The sequence below is a fragment of the Heptranchias perlo genome, chromosome 6 (assembly GCF_035084215.1).
Source record: "Heptranchias perlo isolate sHepPer1 chromosome 6, sHepPer1.hap1, whole genome shotgun sequence".
In the NCBI taxonomy this organism is placed as follows: Eukaryota; Metazoa; Chordata; class Chondrichthyes; order Hexanchiformes; family Hexanchidae; genus Heptranchias; species Heptranchias perlo.
The window spans coordinates 69,928,022-69,945,947 of NC_090330.1; the positions used below are offsets into that span (position 1 = coordinate 69,928,022).

At 40.2% G+C, this 17,926-nt stretch overlaps 1 protein-coding gene across 1 annotated transcript in view; it reads left to right on the forward strand.

Annotated features, from left to right (window-relative positions):
- The window catches only part of LOC137323060 (ephrin-B2-like), a 58,484-nt gene that overhangs the window by 16,911 nt on the left and 23,647 nt on the right, over positions 1 to 17,926 (forward strand). Inside the window, exon 2 of the mRNA XM_067986457.1 lies at positions 11,786 to 12,069. Coding sequence (XP_067842558.1) covers positions 11,786 to 12,069 — 284 coding nt within the window. The remainder of the gene's footprint in view (positions 1 to 11,785; positions 12,070 to 17,926) is intronic.

Genomic DNA, 17,926 nt, shown 5'->3' on the forward strand with positions numbered 1-17,926 from the left:
TCCCCCCAGAGTGTCATTGTAAGGTGAAGAAAGCAATCTTCTTTTTCTAAGATAGCACCTGGAATGTCACTATTTGGCTTTCTCCATTAAATAAAATTAAAGACATTTATAACCATGAAAGTTAAGAATGCAAAGTTCCAGAGAAATACATTTCTTAACTGGTTGGATGAATTCTTCCTGCAAAATCTCACCATCTGCTGTGGAAGCTCTCTCTGAATTCCTCTTTAATCTTCACACATTCATATCAAAAGTTCTTTTTCCCAGTATGATGCCTGAAAACATTGTAACACTTATCCTTTCTCTTTTGAGCAAATCACATCCAAACATCTTGCATTAACCTTATTGACTGTGTTTCATCAGGGGCAGTTCACAAGATATTTGCTTTGTAACAGGGAGCAAGCCATGATAAATATCAGAGTCAGTCCTTGCTTCTTGAAATCCACGTATGTGCATATATCTTTAGCAGGCCAACTTGAAATTGCTGTACTCTTTGAACAGCCTTAGAGCAGAGGTTATAATGATCACCAGCAGAATAATCCCGCAGGTTCTGTTTGCTTATCCCCATCAGATATATCATTTCACAGGATCGCTCCACGGTCCTGTTAAGGAAACAACAGAGATAAAATTATATTTGTGTCAATGCTTTATCAGTGATGGACCTTTCTAACACAAATGGATGATTTGAACATGATACCCGTATAGTTCGGGTTGTCGATAGCATCTGCATGTTATCATTAACAAAGAGCCGTTTAAGTTTTGCATTTATGGTATCCAAAATATCCAGTCACCTTTCAGTTAAACAGTTAAATGTTATTCTGGCAAGTGATCTGATTTGAAACAATTCACTACAATCATTTCTCTATACAATTTTAAATCATGCATATAGAGTATATTAAATTCTCACTGTTATTTGTACCAAGTTCAGTGTTATAAGTCCTTAAAAACCGTGGTTTAGCTCATGTCTAATTTACTCTTGTATTTAAAGCAGAAATGACCATTTATGTTTTAAACTTACGGTTCTCTGAAGGAAGCAACAAGTAAAAGTTGTACTAAGAAGCCCCTACTCGTTTTAAGTATCACCCTGTCATTCAAAGACTTTAATGTCAAATGCAAATGGTTTCAAACATTAATCTTGGAGAGCCAAAACCCTCCTGTGAAGATCTAGCTTTAAGCATTTGGTCTTTATTAACCAGATAAACACACTAAAATAAACAATTTGGTTTGGTAGGACAATTTAAGAAAGCGTCTTGTGGGATTTTAAGAGGAGTAACGTCTGTGTTTATCTAGAGGCATTTAATAGTTTAACTTCTTTAGCCACATTAATTGATTTTTGTCATGCTGAAGAATCCTTGTTGTAATATTAATTGGTATAAATGATTTATATAAGAACATTCTTTTGGATTTTGAGGTACTGGAACTTAATTTGTATCCCAACTGTTGACAGTCGATGTATGGAGTAATTGTATCATAACTCAACAAGGTAAACACAGGACCATTTCACTAGCCACCACTTTACAGCTTAGGACTTGGGACCTGTGCCAGACTGAAGCTTGTAGGAGCTGAGAGTGCTGGAATCATGTCCAGACCCATTTCCCCATCAGAGCAGGAGGCTGGTTCCATGCCTGTGTAATTCTTTCATTAACATCCATATGCTTTCCTTGCCCTAGAATTTTTAGGCACATTGTTTAAGGAAAGCACATTGAAGTCCAAGCGGAGTTGTTTGCCCCTTTACGTAGTTCATCAGAAGGCAGCTTTCAGTTCTAGTTATGAGTAGCTAACTATTTACATTTTATAAGAGCCTACCATCTGCTGCCTTTCTGTACTAACAGCAGTTGGTCTACCTGACTGGATCAGAGCCTCAGTTCAGAATGTCCAGCTTATCCCCAGAAGTCCTGCGCTCTATCACAAACCCACAGCAATTCAGTAACTTTCTTGAACATGGTATGATGCCAGTTGGGTAGATGTCTCACCAGTTTAAATTGCTCCGTCTTATTTCACCTTTGCCAATCCACAGTTTTTTCAAACTGTAAGAAAACTAGAGAAAAGAGGAACCATAACTGGGATGCTAGCCGATAAAAGTTCTGATTTTATTTTGTGCAAGGACTATAAGTCTTCTACATCAAAGCGACATCAATGATGAAAGCTCCAGCTATACTTGTTGGAATTTTTTTTCATGATAGGTGAAGCAGTCCAGCTGCTTTCTGTCATTAAAAAAGGAGTGTTTCTCTGCCCCTTTCTGTTGGCTTTTGATAAAAGGGATACCTAAGAACATGACTATACAAGTAAGGGAATACTGCAGCGGAGAGTATTTCTTTATCTCTTTATTAGCTCTCTTCATACTGGTCTTGATAGATTTCTATTGATAATAGAGGTGACATAAACAGCGCTTTATTGTTCCATTTCATTTTGTTAGCATTCCAATCCTCACCATTTTATGTGCCTTTTTAAAAAAAATTGTATTTTCAATAGTTTACAGTCACACATAGATTTCATGAAGCCGTTTTACAATTTAGTTACATAGTGAATGCGGGTGGAGTGCATTGATTTATTAACATTGCTTGGCAAGGTTTTGTTCCACGCCATTTATAACTGGATCCAACCACTCCTGCAGAGGTTTGCTGCTGCCAATTAAGTTATTTCCTCACATAGTTACGGGCTCCATTTAATCGCTCAGTGATGTAGGTTGGAAATTTAATATCAGCAAGACCTGTAAATGTAAATTTAATAGAAATAAATGGATTAAAAAATATGTTCGTAAATCAGTGTAAACAGCAGAGCTTTGAGTTTGCCAAGCAGAAATGGTACCCTCTGACTTTGAATTTTGTGAATAACTAACTGCTTGGTTTGAGATTGATGGCCTGTGGTTTGCCTACAATGATGTTGTGTTGAGTGCTTCAGTCGTCCCAGGACTCTTGTGCAGCTTGCGATGGGATCTTGTACTTATTATGCCTGGAATTTCCTGGATTGGCACAAATCAAAAGGTACGCCAAAAATTACGCCGGTTTTTATACCAATCTTGTCAACCGGTACTTACGCCAAAATTTCCTGCCAATTATTAGCATATACCGGATCGTAAAAACCGAAGTAAATCTAGTGGAAATCAGCGTATACAGTCGGGGCCTGAGAAAAGTGCAAAACTAATGCAATATTCTTTCTTTAAGTCCCTCCTTATCTATGAAAATTAACATTTGAAGCCTGCAAACCATTATTTATGTACATCTGACATGGGGGGTTAAATTGGTTTACCCCTGAATCCGGGCGCAGGCATCGAGTTGTGCGTGATTGGCCCGCACCTGGTGGTACTGACGCAGCCAGCACATTAGATTGGTGCTGCAACTTAATTTACCTGATTGATGCGCAGCGTTGAGGCCCAACTGCATTGGTCTTTCCATTTTCTCCGTTCTCACCAGCAGGGGGGCCCAAATCTCGAGTGAGTTGCTTGCGCCTCTTATTTGCATAAAATAAGATACGGGTCCACACGGAGTCTGAACAGAGATCAGACATCGCACACGTAAAACACAGATGCAGGTCCCTACGTTTACAAACTGTTGAGTTATGTTAAAACATTGAATAAAGGTTGTGCAGTACTAAATTCCACATCCTCCAATCTGCATGCCAGACTTCACCAATCTGCCGATCTGAGTTTGTACCAGGCCTGCGAGAGTGCGTGCACCAAGGTTCTCTGCTGATGCACTAGCGGCCTTGGTGAAAGAGGTGGACAGCAGGAGGGACATCCTATATCCGCAGGAGGGCAAAAGGCTCTCCAGACATATGCTCAAGAGGCAGTGGAAGGCAGTAGGGGACAAAGTCAATGCCAGACGCATAGCATAACTCCATAAATATGGATGGAGTGCAGGAAGAAGTTCAATGCTTTGACATGAGTGGTCAAGGTGAGTGAGATCAACTGTCAAGCAGCATCTCCTACCAACTACACCACTAGTCGCATCCACTGCTCCACGCACTACACCCCCCCATCACTCACCTACCAACAAATTCTTTAAATCAGTACTCAAATCTTCCATTCAGATGCTTCCTCTCACCCTCACACATTACCACTGTTGCAAGCTGCACACCCACAAGTCACAGGTCACACACACTGGCAGCTATTCAACCATGACAGGCACATCACCCACACATCCTGCAGGACACTCACTGACACACGTCCCACTTTCTTGCAGGAGAAGGTGGCGCATAGCAGGAGGCAGCGAGTGCCAGTGGCATTTAGCCCGTCAAGCTTGTTCCGCCATTCAGTAAGATCATGGCTGATCTGTGACCTAACTCCATATACCCGCCCTAGCCCCATGTCCCTTAATACCCTTGGTTAACAAACATCTATCAATCTCAGATTTAAAATTCACAATTGAGCTGGCATCACCTACCTTTTGCAGAAGAGCGTTCCAAACTTCTCCCACCCTTTGCGCATAGAAGCGTTTCCTAACTTCACTCCTGGAAGTCTTGGCTTTAAATGTTGGGCTATGTCTCCTCAAGTATTCAAGTATAGGAGACCTCCGAAAACAGGTACAAATGCATCAGCAGCGAGAAGCGATAATCCAGCAACTAACCTGTAAATCCTGCATGGTCCCTTTAAATAGTGCTGGTGGTGGGTCCTCCAGGCCGTCTAGGACATGATTATCTGGTAGTGGTTAAGACAGTGCGTTGGTTGCAGCATCAAGTTCCAAAATGGTGTCTATGCCTTTAAAGCAGCATTACACACTGATCTAATGCATATTCTCCTTACTTTACATGCTACCAGTGTTCGTTATCTATGCCTGTGCAAACGCCTTTACCAAGATGGCCTCCGTGCACATCATGCTAGAAGCACGTATGCGCATCCCGGACTCCATTTTGGAACTTCAAGAGGCTGTGTAGCGCCAAAACAATGGTCAGATTTATAGCCCTGTATGTTCAAAAAAGTAGAATCGTGGAAGCTTTTCAATTTTTAATCTAACACTTTATGATGCCATAAAAAAACATTCAAGGATATAGAAAATACAGTACAGATCGAAGTAAGAATTTTTTAAAAATCGCTGTAAAACTCCATAAATAGTGACTTTGGCCTTTTGTGCATCTAATTTTTTTGGCTTAAGTCTACGCCTGCAAAAAACTAGCAAACGCAGGAAATTTACGCGCGAGCTGCAGTTTTATGTGGGGGCGGAGCTATGTCAAAGACAGGAGTGGGTTTCAGCGGAGGGTCCGCGGAATTGCCACAAAATTTGAGAAAGCACGGGCGTAGTGTAAAAACTGGCGTAAGTCACTTGCATCCGAATTTCCTCGATCTCTACGTTGAATGTGATCATTACACTGTTGTTTCAGCGCACGTTTGCAGGAAATTACAGGCCATAATCTTTTGGGGGTTTATTTCTATTTAAAATCATTTGCTTTCATGCCTAATGACAGCCCACTGCAGTACACTGTTCACAAACCTGCATAAAAAAAATTGAACAGCTTACAGATCTAGCTAATCTTGTGTCGTACTGCATTCTTGCCTCCAATAAGAACCATGCAATCTCTATCTCTCAGGATCAACACTGAAGTATTTATTGGCTATGCTTAAGAGAGGCACCTGACCCCACGAATATAAATGGAGAATAACTCAGTGAGACTTCAGGAAGGATATTGCACATTTTTCTGGCATCTCTTCAAGTGCCGCACATTTGAAGCTCTACTATATTCTTGTAATCGTGGGTCTAGGGTAAATTTCTGGAAAGAGAAACTTTCCAATAATAATCAGTAAGGATTTTTGTCATAGATTAATTTATCTATCATCGTGATCAAACCAACTAAAGGATATTCAGACTGAAGGTTTAAGACTTTAGAAAATAAAGTGGCAGTCTAAATTACAGTAACTGAAAATTTGAAGGGTAACTAGGAAGAAAAAGATGATCACAGATGTTTTTTTTTCAGAATGTAGCCCCTAAGGAGGAGTGATCTATGATCCTTGATTAGGCATCCACTAGTAAGCTCTAAAAATAGGACCAGCTTCTTACATAGAGTCCTATCTCATTCCTGACTCCCTAACTATAAAAGATGATGATCCAAATACCAAAGGTAATTGTTCAAGTTCAAATCACATGCTGACAGGTGGCTGATCACAGACAGGTCACAGTCACATAATCACCAGTGTTAAACATCTATGGAGCCAGTCACTTTCAGCGACCAATAATCAGTTGCTGCAGTCAGAAACCTCAACAGAGTTAGATTTTCACAAGGATTTGATCTTCACAGTTTGTGCACAATTTCTGCAATAGGGATAAAATTAGTCTCCTCAGAGCCTCCTTTCCAAAAGATGTCACTAAGCTACCAAATACATTTGATACTGTATTACAGTCTAACATGCTAAAGGCATCTAGTGGGAGTTAAAGGGACTGTATTGACTATATTTTATTTAAAATGAAACCTGTAATAGCCTACTGGTCAGACATTAGTGCTCTTATACTGTGTCAGTGTGTTTCATAGTATCATAGTAGGTACAGCACAGAAGGAGGCCACCCGCCCATCGTGCCTGTGCCGGCTCTTTGAAAGAGCTATCCATTTAGTCCCACTCCCCTGCTCTTTCCCCATAGCCCTGTAAATTTTTTCCCTTCAAGTATTTATCCAATTCCCTTTTGAAAATTACTATTGAATCTGCTTCCACCACCCTTTCAGGCAGTGAATTCCAGATCAAGACAACTCGCTGCGTAAAAAAATGTTTCCTCTTGTCGCCTCTGGCTCTTTTGCCGATTACCTTAAATCTGTGTCCTCTGGTTACCGACCCTTCTGCCACTGGAAACAGTTTCTCCTTATTTACTCTGTCAAAACCGTTCATGATTTTGAACACCTCTATCAAATTTCCCCTTAACCTTTTCTGTTCTAAGAAAATTCAGTATAACAGTGCCAGGTTTAAAATCACCAACTCTGCATTGTTAGTCGTCAAAGCTACGGAAAGTGGTGGCCTGACAACAAATTCAGTGTAGCAGCTGGAACCGAGGCAACAGATCAGGAATATAGAAAGCGATCTGTTTACTGGCACAGGTCCAAACCCTCTTACAATTGTATTGGGTAAGTAGGTTTCAGAAGAGTCCATTGAACTCAGATAAAATCTAATCCCATTTAGGATTAAATATAATCTATCCAGAAAATCATTTCCATTTACAATGATTTCATAGAATGTGCCAGTACAGAAACAGGCTCAGGTCATTCAGCCCATCAAGACTGACCACCCAGTATTGATCTCCACCTAAGCCATAGTCTAAACCCATCCTGTTGCTCAATTCCTATACCCTTTAATATACTCCCTTTTCATTCTACTAATTCCCTTTTAAAAGAATGTATAGAGTAGATTTTGACTTTGTGCGGTAGTGTAAAACGGGTGATAGCGAATAGGCAGCCCGTTTTACATCTCTCCCGATTTTTATTTGCATTAAAGTCACTATCGCACAAAGTCAAAATCTATCCCATAAACTCTGCTTCAACAACAGGTTGGTAGCGGAGAATTCCACATTCTAACCACCCTCCGTCTAAAGGTTTTCTTTTTCTTACCTCCCCTTGAAATCTTTTTGTGACTGTCTTAAATTTGGGCCTTTTTGTCACTATCTTGCCAACCAGTGGAATCTGAAATCCTAAAATTTGCTATCAATTGAAGTGAGCTGCAGGCACTGGACATTCCAGTTCTGTTTGGCTGGCATGGCCCATTTGGCACAAGTTGGGTGGCATTGTTCAATTAGTGCCAGTGCCCACTATGCCAGTATTACAGGTATAACAAGATTTTTAACCCTTTATAGTAGTCAACATTTATATTTTGGCAATTCTTTTATACTGGTCAAGATGAAGAATGTTACTGTCAGAGAGTGGAACACTTCACCCATTTTTGTCATCCACTATCAGCTTCAGATACTCCCTGCACAGGTATAATTCCCTTCACTGTGCCTCAATAATGTACCTTTAACTCCAGCTTCCAAAAAGCACTTCCTGTTTCACTAGCATGCATTTTATACTTTCAACAGCCAGCAGTCCTTTTTGTTTCTCTAACTGAGTTTGCCAGTTGGCAACTTAATGCCAACGTGTGCCAAGTTTTGGAGTTTTTGTTCCGTGGCCTCGCAACTATGAACTGGATTGGCTGTGTCCATCTTCCATGTCACATTAGACCATTCTCGGCAGCAGAGGGAGGAGACTGCTATCCCAACCAACCCCGGCTGGATTTGACCCGAGTTTCATAGATGAAATGGCAATCTGAGTTAACCTACTGAATCACTCAGTCCCTGAAAGCCTTGTTTTAAGCAAAATAAAAATAGGCAATAATGAGTTTATAGAGAATCGTGATTATCAAAGACTGACTTACTACTAATCAAGGATCTAATCAAGGAGTTGAGGCGACCTCTTAAACTATGAGATCAGTTTGTAAATGTTGTCTAAACCCTCATCCACCCCCCCTCCCCACACCCCCATTTAGATTACAGCTTCGGACGGCAGATTAGATAACTATGAACTAGATGGGCTGATTGGTAATTTCTTGTTCTGCCTTCTCATGCTGTCACTTCCTAGAATCCTTTTCCCCTGTGAGTCTGTTTGTTTGAGCAGTGTTAACGGCAGTGAAGGTGGATAGGGCATGCAAACCCAGATTTTCTGATCGGCGTGATTTAGGTACTAGCGGTAATCCATTTAATTTAAATTGGTTAGTTCTGGAATTAAAATAATGCTGATTGGATAATGGAGGGTTCGATCTCCTATATACAGTGATATTTACAAGTGGGTGCTAATGTCTCGTGATGCTATTATTTTGCATGTGATTATCAGAATTAACAATCTTCAGTGAACGTTACTGAAACAATTGGATTGGTAGAGATTTAATCAACGTATGATTGTGCTTTGGGAAGGTGAGCAGGCAGTTTGATTTAATTATACAAAATGATGTAACTGTAAACCAATTCTAACAATGGATAAGAGTAATGTAATCTATGTGAAACCACTGATGTACATTTTTCCAAGAGCTAACGTTTTGTATAAATGAATGTGACACTGCCTTCCCCTAGTCTCCATATTTCTAATCAAGGTGGGGTAGATACTTTATTATAAATTGTGCCATTAGCCAACCAGATTTTTGATATCACACACATTGATCAGTCCCTGACCACATGATATCATCATTTCAGAAGCTGACGTGGAGCAGAGCAGATTAATTCCTTCATTTAAAAAAAAGAACCTAGTGTAAGATTGTATCAGGCTATAATACTAATTAAAAATTATAGAGCATAACATTAATGATATAAGGAATCCTCCCATGTACTTGCCAATAAGTACCTCCCATGTGATATGAAATTACTGTGCTTCAGCATGTTTCTCAGTGCACTGGAATATTTTAAACCTTTATCAATTCAGGGATTCCTCTTTTTTGTTTAAATCCAATTAATCTTAAATATATTGATGCTAAGCAGGACTTTATCCTACAGAACTGATCCTGACTTTGATTTGTTGCCCTGTAGTTATGGTAATGAAGTTGGTCACATTTGTTTGATCATAATATCTTAAATTGATTCCACTTTAGTTCCAAAGTGAAAAATAATTCCTAAAATATAGTTGCTTCATTGGATAATTTCATGACCAAAGACATTGCTATTTGTGAGTTTTTAATGTAATGCAGGTTATTGCAGCCTTAAACAACAGCCTAAAACAAAAATAAAACGGGATTGGTTAAACTGAAGTATATCAATGAAGTAAACATCAATCCATTTTTTTTAAGTGATTAACACACACCAGCATGGAACAGTCTGTAGTTTTTCAGGATTTAAAATGGTTAGATCCAAAAACAATATGCTAATCCTAGACAAATAGGTTTTACAGGACAGAAAGCATTTCTCCATGGCTTGTGTTTCTTAACGTATCTGCCATTTAGATAAGGCTGCATTTCTGGAAATGACGTTTTGAGTAGACCACAGCTGTACAGACAACGCAGGGTAGTGGGAGGTGTGATTGGACAACACTCACCCAGTATTCTGCCTAGAATGTGTAATTTGATCCATGCAATGGCAGTCAGGCTGTTGTAAACAATTTTACAACACCAAGTCACGTCAGGCTGTAGACAGGCAGTGCTGCATTCAAGCTGTTTACATTCCCGAGTTCAGACAGAGCACAGTGCTAACAACAACTTGCATTTATACAGCACCTTTAATGTAGTAAAACGTCTTAAGGTGCTTTACAGGATTATCAGACAAAATTTGATACCAAGCCACATAAAGAGATATTAGGAAAGGTGACCAAGAGGTTGGTCAAAGAGGTAGGTTTTAAGGGGCGTCTTGAAGGAGGAGAGAAAGATAGAGATTTAGGATGGGAATTCCAGAACTTTGGGCCTAGGCATATGAAGGCATGGCTGCCAGTGGTGGGGCGATGGAAATCGGGGATGCACAAGAGGCCAGAATTGGAGGAGTGCAGAGATCTTGGAGGGTTGTAGGGCTGGAGGAGGTTACAGAGATAGGAACACTCCCGAGTTCAGACAAAGCACAGTGCTGTGATGTCATCTGGTGGCCGGCGCTTGTGCAGAAGGATGACGACATTAGGTCGCCTGAAAACCGAAAGTTCCCACATGGTGTCGCTGATCATTACATAAGATAAATAGTATAGAAAACAACGAAAACTTAACCCACCTTATATTGTGAGGTAAATCTCAATGCTGTTCACTCCTGCTAATCTCCATTCTGTAAAGCAGAATACAATTAAACTAGAGGAGATGAATCCCTTCAGGTGTCATTCAGAATCCTTAATATGCAAGTAAACTTACAGGAGAGATCGATTAAGAAGTGACTAACTAATGCACACGCTGGATAATGGGTGAAATGTTCTTTCGTGTTGCAGTGTGTGACAAGCTCTGTAGTTTTGGTTGTGTGCAGCTGAGGTTAGACTCTGTGTAAAAATCTATCAGCTTCACGGGGCAAAGGCACTTTGTTCTGGGCCTTGGGGATATTGTATCAGCAGCTGCGAGTTTAAGGAGCTGCTTCCGAGCATTAACTGGAGCAAACACATCTAAGAGCAAGGATTAGTGGCGGTGTACAGATATGAGTGCAGCAAGTGCAATTTATGAGCATATATCCCCAAGACAAGTCAGCCTGTATACCAGGATGCACTTTCATGAATAAAACAAATTGTGCGTATTGCAATTTATAAAATCCTTTTGGGTGGAGCCTTTTTATGGAATGGAACTTTTGCGAAAGGTGCTCTCAAATTCTATTCTAACCTAAGCTATCCAGCCAAAAATGTATCTTAACGCTTGTCTTGTGCGGTGCAAGAATTTGTGCCTGCTTCTGGACAATGACTGTCTGTAAAAAGTATAATGCTGAACATCAGAAGAAAAGTAAAACTTACTTTCTTCAAATTTTAATTTGAATTATTTAACAAACACTCGATGGGCAGCTTTGATGGGCCGAATGGCCTCCTTCCGCACTGTAACCTTTCTATGATACTAACACCAATATTCTCTTTTTTTTAATACAGCTTAATAATGTGACAAGTGAACTTGGAGTACAGGGAGTAGAAGTCATTTGTTAGTCTTTTGACAGTTAACTTTTTAGAACGGGGAGAGGGGTATTCAAAAGGGAGACTGTCCAACAAAAAGAGGTCAATGGAAAAGATTTTCCATTGCTTTCATTTAATATCCCATCCCGATGTACTTTGTTATTGCAGCCGGCCACTTATCAAGTTCCAGCTTCCTGCAAAAACCTGGGGGAAAAAAACTTGTGAAACAGAATATTTGTTTGCGTTCTTTGGCAAGCAAGTGCACATTTATTTACATGTTCTTCTCCTGTGTTTTTATTATCAGGTTCATACCAAGTAAAGGACTGGTGATGTACCCACAGATAGGAGACAAACTGGACATTATCTGTCCTAAGGTGGACTCCAGGATTACTGGACAGTATGAGTACTTTAAACTGTACATGGTGTCAAAAGACCAAGCCGACAGCTGCAATGCTGTGCCCAGCCCCACACCGTTACTCAATTGCAACAAGCCAGATCAAGATGTCAAGTTTACCATCAAGTTTCAAGAATTCAGCCCTAACCTCTGGGGACTGGAATTCAAAAAATATGAGGATTATTACATTATTTGTAAGTATTAACATTTTTCGTATCTTGACTTGCCTTGCCAGCTTTTGAACTAATTACAAGCACTTAAAAAGTCAAAATGAAAGATGTGAAAGAAATTGCATTCATATAGGGCCTTTCATGACCTCAGGACATCTCAAAGCACTTTACAGCCAATGAAGTTCTTTTGAAGTGTAGTCACTGTTGAAGGAGATAGATATACTTCTTAATGCTGGAGGGATCAAGGGATAGGGGGAGAAAGCGGGAACAGGGTATTGAGTTAGATGATCAGCCATGATTATTTTGAATGGCGGAGCAGTCCCGAAGGGCCAAATGGCCTACTCTTTCTCCTATTTTTTATGATTCTGTGATTCTATGTAATGTAACAAATACGGCAGCCAATTTGCACACAGCAAGGTTCTCATACAGCAATGAAATAAATGAACACATAATCTGTTTGAGTGATGTTGGTTGAGAGATTAATATTGGCCAGGACACCGGAGAATTCCGGGAGAATTCCCCTGCTCTTCTTCAAAGGTGTTGTTTCTAAATAAGGAGCCTTTGAGGTTTGTGATACTTTTATTTTAAGTATATTCTCAGTTTTGCATCCAACCCCTTTCATCTGAACTCTTCTGCCTCTGTCAAGACCCTCTCTCGCAGTATTATGTACATGCAGCTTATTTGTAGGATCAGCTGGTATTTTCCTTCTGCAATCCACATTGAGTTAACAGCTCTCTTCGTTTATATAAACTTGGAAAATAAAAAGGGTCATTTCCTTGTACCCAAATGTGCTAAGGGAATAAAACAGGCACAGAGAGCCAAGATGGATGACAGCTTATTCCACACGTTAATCACTTAAGGTGTAAACGGAAGTCTTGCCTGGAAAATGCTGCATGCTGAATTTGAATCCTTGTTAAAATGTGAACAGCATTTTCTTCTGTCTACAATTCAGTTACTAATTGTAAAGGCAAAGCCTAATTATTGCCTTAGGCCTTGGCAATCTAAAAAAATGTGAACAGAGACTGAGTAGAAAGGGAATTAACATTCTAAGACAAGAAATCTGTAACCAAAAGCAACTGACTGTAAAAAAAATGGGAAAAATGTAGCAATATATGAATGAAATAAGTCCTGATGTCAATTGGCTGTATGAGCTTCTCTTTCAGTTTTTAAAAATGTTTCATTTTAAAGCTTTAAGGTTTCTAGCACTGTTTGGGGTCACTGGGGTTAACTATTGCAACACAATGCAGCTTTATAAATAAGTTTAGCCGTACGCTAAAACAATGCTACTATTTGTAAAGCAAGTCAAAAGCAACACATTTCTCACCTTAGAAAGTAACTGACAACACTTTGATCCTCAGATCCTTAGTGAGTTCCTGCCAGTGGACTAACTTGAAGATGACATTTGAATCCCTAATGCTAAGAATATTAGAAAATAGGGAACAAAAAAAAGTCAATCCAGGCATTTTCTTCCATAAACCATGTATTATCTACCTTATCATTGACTTTATCCAACCCATTCGATTGGAAAACTCTGCATAGATACTCTATGATGCTCATTAATTAAATAATATAGCAACAATAACTTGCACTTAAATAGCACCTTTAACGTAGATAAACATCCCAAAGAGCTTCACAGAAGTGTAATCAGACAAAAATGGACACCGAGCCGAAGAAGCAGATATTAGATGGGGTGAAGAAAAACTTGGTCGAAGAGGCAGATTTTAAAGAGGGTCTTAAAGGAGGAGAGTGGAGGGGTTTAGAGAGGGAATTCTAGAGTCTGGAGCCTAGACCGCTGAAGGCACAGCCGTCAATAGTGAAGTGAAGGGAGGGGAGACACACAAGAGATCACAGTCGGACAGAGATTTATGGGAGGAGGGGTTGAAGGGCTGGAGGTACGTACAGAAATAAGGTGATGCAATTCTCCAGAATATCTGGCCATTGCATATCTCCATTATTCAACTATGGCCGACTGCCCTCCATAGATCCCAGACTGCCAGTTCCCAATCAACACCACTTCTCTCCCCACCGCCGCCCCCCCCCTTGTGGCTCAGTGGTAGCATTCTCACCTTGGAGTCAGATGGTAATAGTTTCAAGTCCCACTCCAGAGACTTGAGCACAAAATATAGGCTGGCACTTCAATGCAGTAATAAGGGAGTGCTGCAATGCCTGGAGGAGCCATCTTCTGCATAAGATGTTAAACTGAGGCCCCATCTGTCCTCTTAGGTATAAAATCCCATGGCACTAGTCAAAGAAGAGCAGGGGAGTTCTCCTCAGTGTCCTGGCGAACATTTATTCTTCAACCAACATTACTAAAATGGATGATCTGGTCATTTATCTGATTGTTGTTTTGTGGGAGCTTGCTGTGCGCAAATTGGCTGCCGTCTTTCCGTATATTAAAACAGTGACTACACTTCAAAAGTAATTCATTGGCTGTACAGTGCTTTAAGATGTCCTGAGGGCATAAAAGGCACTCTATAAATATAAACTCTTTCTTTGACCCTAGCAACTATTTTGCCCTGGAGTAATATATGATCCGAATCTATACTTATCCCTGCAACCTTTAGTCTGAAGGATGTATTTATAGCTCTTACATAACAGTTCCATTTAGTTACTTAAAAAATGAGACTATGAGAGCTCAGTCAAAAAGTTAGGTCTTCATTTGAGGATGTAGAATGTGTTTGATTTTGAAATTTGAGTCAAGTTAAAGAAAAAAAATGGTAGAGTGATGTTTAAAATTTACATATCAAAATTTCTTTATGTCAAGGAGTAAAGTTCAGATTCTCTTACATTCCTTTTAACGAGCAGCCAAAACCTTGATAGGATATTAAGTGTGTGACTATAGCTTTAATTAGAATAGAGCAATGAAGAGTTGGATATGAGTATACTTCACAGCATTTTGCTTGTACTGCATGTCTATTAATAATCTATAAGCATTGCTTCTCACACTCCTACTGTAGCTGTATCTCGTACATTATATAAATTCCCATGCTGGTGAGCTGTCTATTTTTCCAATCAGTCCTAAATTTATATATGAAACAACCTTATAACAATCTGGATTTAACAAGCTGAGTCCAGGCTTGTCCTCTGTTCACAAATCAACAAGGCTGTGAAATTGGCCTTTAGAGTTTTCCCCCAGCCTTGCTCAGTCTCCAGTTACAACATCTTCATTAATTTACTGTCCGTTCGTTGCTCTAGCAGGACACATTACTGGCTCTGGGACTAGAAATGAGGGAGCATGCTAATGCTTTGGGTCAGCAAGTAGACCTCATTAGTTCAGTTTACAGTCGGATGATGATTACTTGCTATGACAGTGTTCAGGACATGTAACATTTTGAAGTGTCGTCTGTAAATGTGTCGTCTGATGGTGTCTGACTTAATTAATGGACCCTAGTGACTGCATAGAACCTAACCCTAGAGCTAAACTCAATCCTAAAATTTGGATTGGTATGGTGAAGACCTTTTGTCTGGTGATAGATCCTGGCAGAAACAGGCCATCCAAAACAATTCCAATAATTATGAAAAAAAAATCTCGGCCTTGGTTTAAAGCAAGAGTCGCTTAATACTCAGCTTATGATAAGACTTGAAGCTGTCATTTTATACAAGACGTTTAAGTGCCGTAGTTCTGGGCAGCACAGTGATAAGGGATGGGCTTTATATGATATGTGGAGCCGTAGTTATTTTCTATATGAGAAACCAGCAACAGGAAATTTTATTAGACATGGATAGAAAGCTTTAACTGCTGTACTATCGTAAAGTTCATGAAGAACTGATAATGAAAACAATGTGGGTATTATTTGAAGCATAAAATTGCTTCTCATAAGTGCATGTTAATGTAACTGGCTACACTCTACATTCAGTGGCATCACTCAGGTTAATGACTGTACATGAAAAACAAGTGCACAAAATATTATATATAGAAAGAACTTGCACTTATATAGCGCCTTTCACAACCTCAGGACATCCCAAAGCGCTTTACAACCAATGAAGTACTTCTTGAAGTGTAGCCATTGTTGTAATTTAGGAAACACGGCAGCGAATTGGTGCATAGCAAGGTCCCACCAACAGCAATGAGATAAGACCAGATAATCTGTTTTTTAGTGATGACACCGGGGGAGAACTCTCCTGCTTTTCTTGGAATAGTCCCTAGGAATTTTTTATGTCCACTTGAGAGGGCAGATGGGGCGTCGGTTCAACATCACATCCAAAAGACGACACCATAGCACCCCCTCAATACCGCAGTAAAGTGTCAGTCTAGATTATGTGTTCATGTCTCCGGAGGAGGACTTGAACCCACGAACTACTGACTTAGAGGTGAGAGTGCTACACTGAGCCATGGCTGACATATGATCCAGTAACAAATGAAAACCTGCAGACCCTTGTGTCTGACACCATTGAAGGCGTACAAAATTTAATGGAGTTCTTGTCTAATAGAGATTGATAATTTGGAATTGTTAAGATGGTGGTATTTTTTTGTCCTGAATCTTTGCCTCATGCTAATTCATGGGGTCAATTTCAACTCCCCTCCCCCCGCCCCCCCACCCACCCCTGGCGGAAACCAGGCGAGGGTGCAGTTAAAATGGAGCGGGGGACTTTCTCATTCCTTTCCAGCCCCGATCTGGCTGACTGCAATTTTAAATTTCCCACAAGGAAACTGTAGGTCTCCCCTGCCCTTGGCTTCCCACCCTCCCTGACTGGGATTCCTCTCTTGGAGAACTTACCTGGACTGTTCCCCTGGGTCCCTGGTGACGGCCTCCCGATGCTTGTTTTTAACTGGCGGTTAGCTGATTACCACCAACTTCCCGGCTGCTTTGGTCGGCAAGTCGACAAGCGGCATGTTAATCAGGTTCGGTCGTTCAAACTGGCTGAGCCTTCCTGCTACCGATCCCAGACAGGCCTGCCACTCGCTTTGCTGCGTTTCTGCCCGGAAGTTTAAATTGAGCCCCATTTTGTTTTAGCTTATTCAGACATACTGCTGTTAAGAGTACCACTGAAAACGCAGCATTGACCTGAGTTATAGGAGGCGATGAGATTGTAGTGGGTCATTTTAAACTAACTCGCCTGGTGGGAAACTGAAGTGATCACATCGGCTGTCCGTTTTACTTTCCACGGTAAGTAAAATTGGGCGGCATGTAAAACAGTCGGCCAATCAGATTGCATCAGTTTCCCACCAGGTGACATAATTTAAAATTACCCTCACCTGTGGGTGGTAGATGTTATTCATTATTAATAATGATGTGACTGTATGAGAACTGATAAGTAAACATGAATTGAACGCTTCAAATAAATTTGTTCTTGAAGAAAATGATTGTAAAAGAGAATTGGAACAACTCTCTGCTTTCCTCCCTCCTCATTTTATATCTTTGCGATATCACTAGTGTTATTCAGTTTGACGTGAATGTTAATGGATTTTCCTGTTGGGTTTTGCTGGTTTTGAAGCATAGGCGATACATTTAGTACAACAGCTCTGCACAGAATAGAGTTCAGAGATTTGGATAATGAAAGAGGTGTCAAACTCAGCCATCCCTAGTGTCACAATATGTATGGAAATACCTCATGTTTAATTAGTTGAATCCCACAACCTTAATTGCTAGCCATGCCTCTTGATCGGAAACTTTTGCCTCACTGCTGGAACTTTGCCCCAGTGCCAAGACTTTTAAAGGTGTCCTTCCAAAAAAAATAAATTTGAGCTCTCAGTAGTTGAAGCGATGTCCCAGAGATGCGTTGGGAGTTGATTCATCCATCCACTGAAGATGACAAAACAAAATTCTGATAGGTGCAAACATAATCCTGTTAAATACAGTGTAAAGGCAGCTACATGCTATCAAGGGCTGTTTGTGTTTTACAAACATTATATTATTGTCTTTGATCTAAAAATGCACGA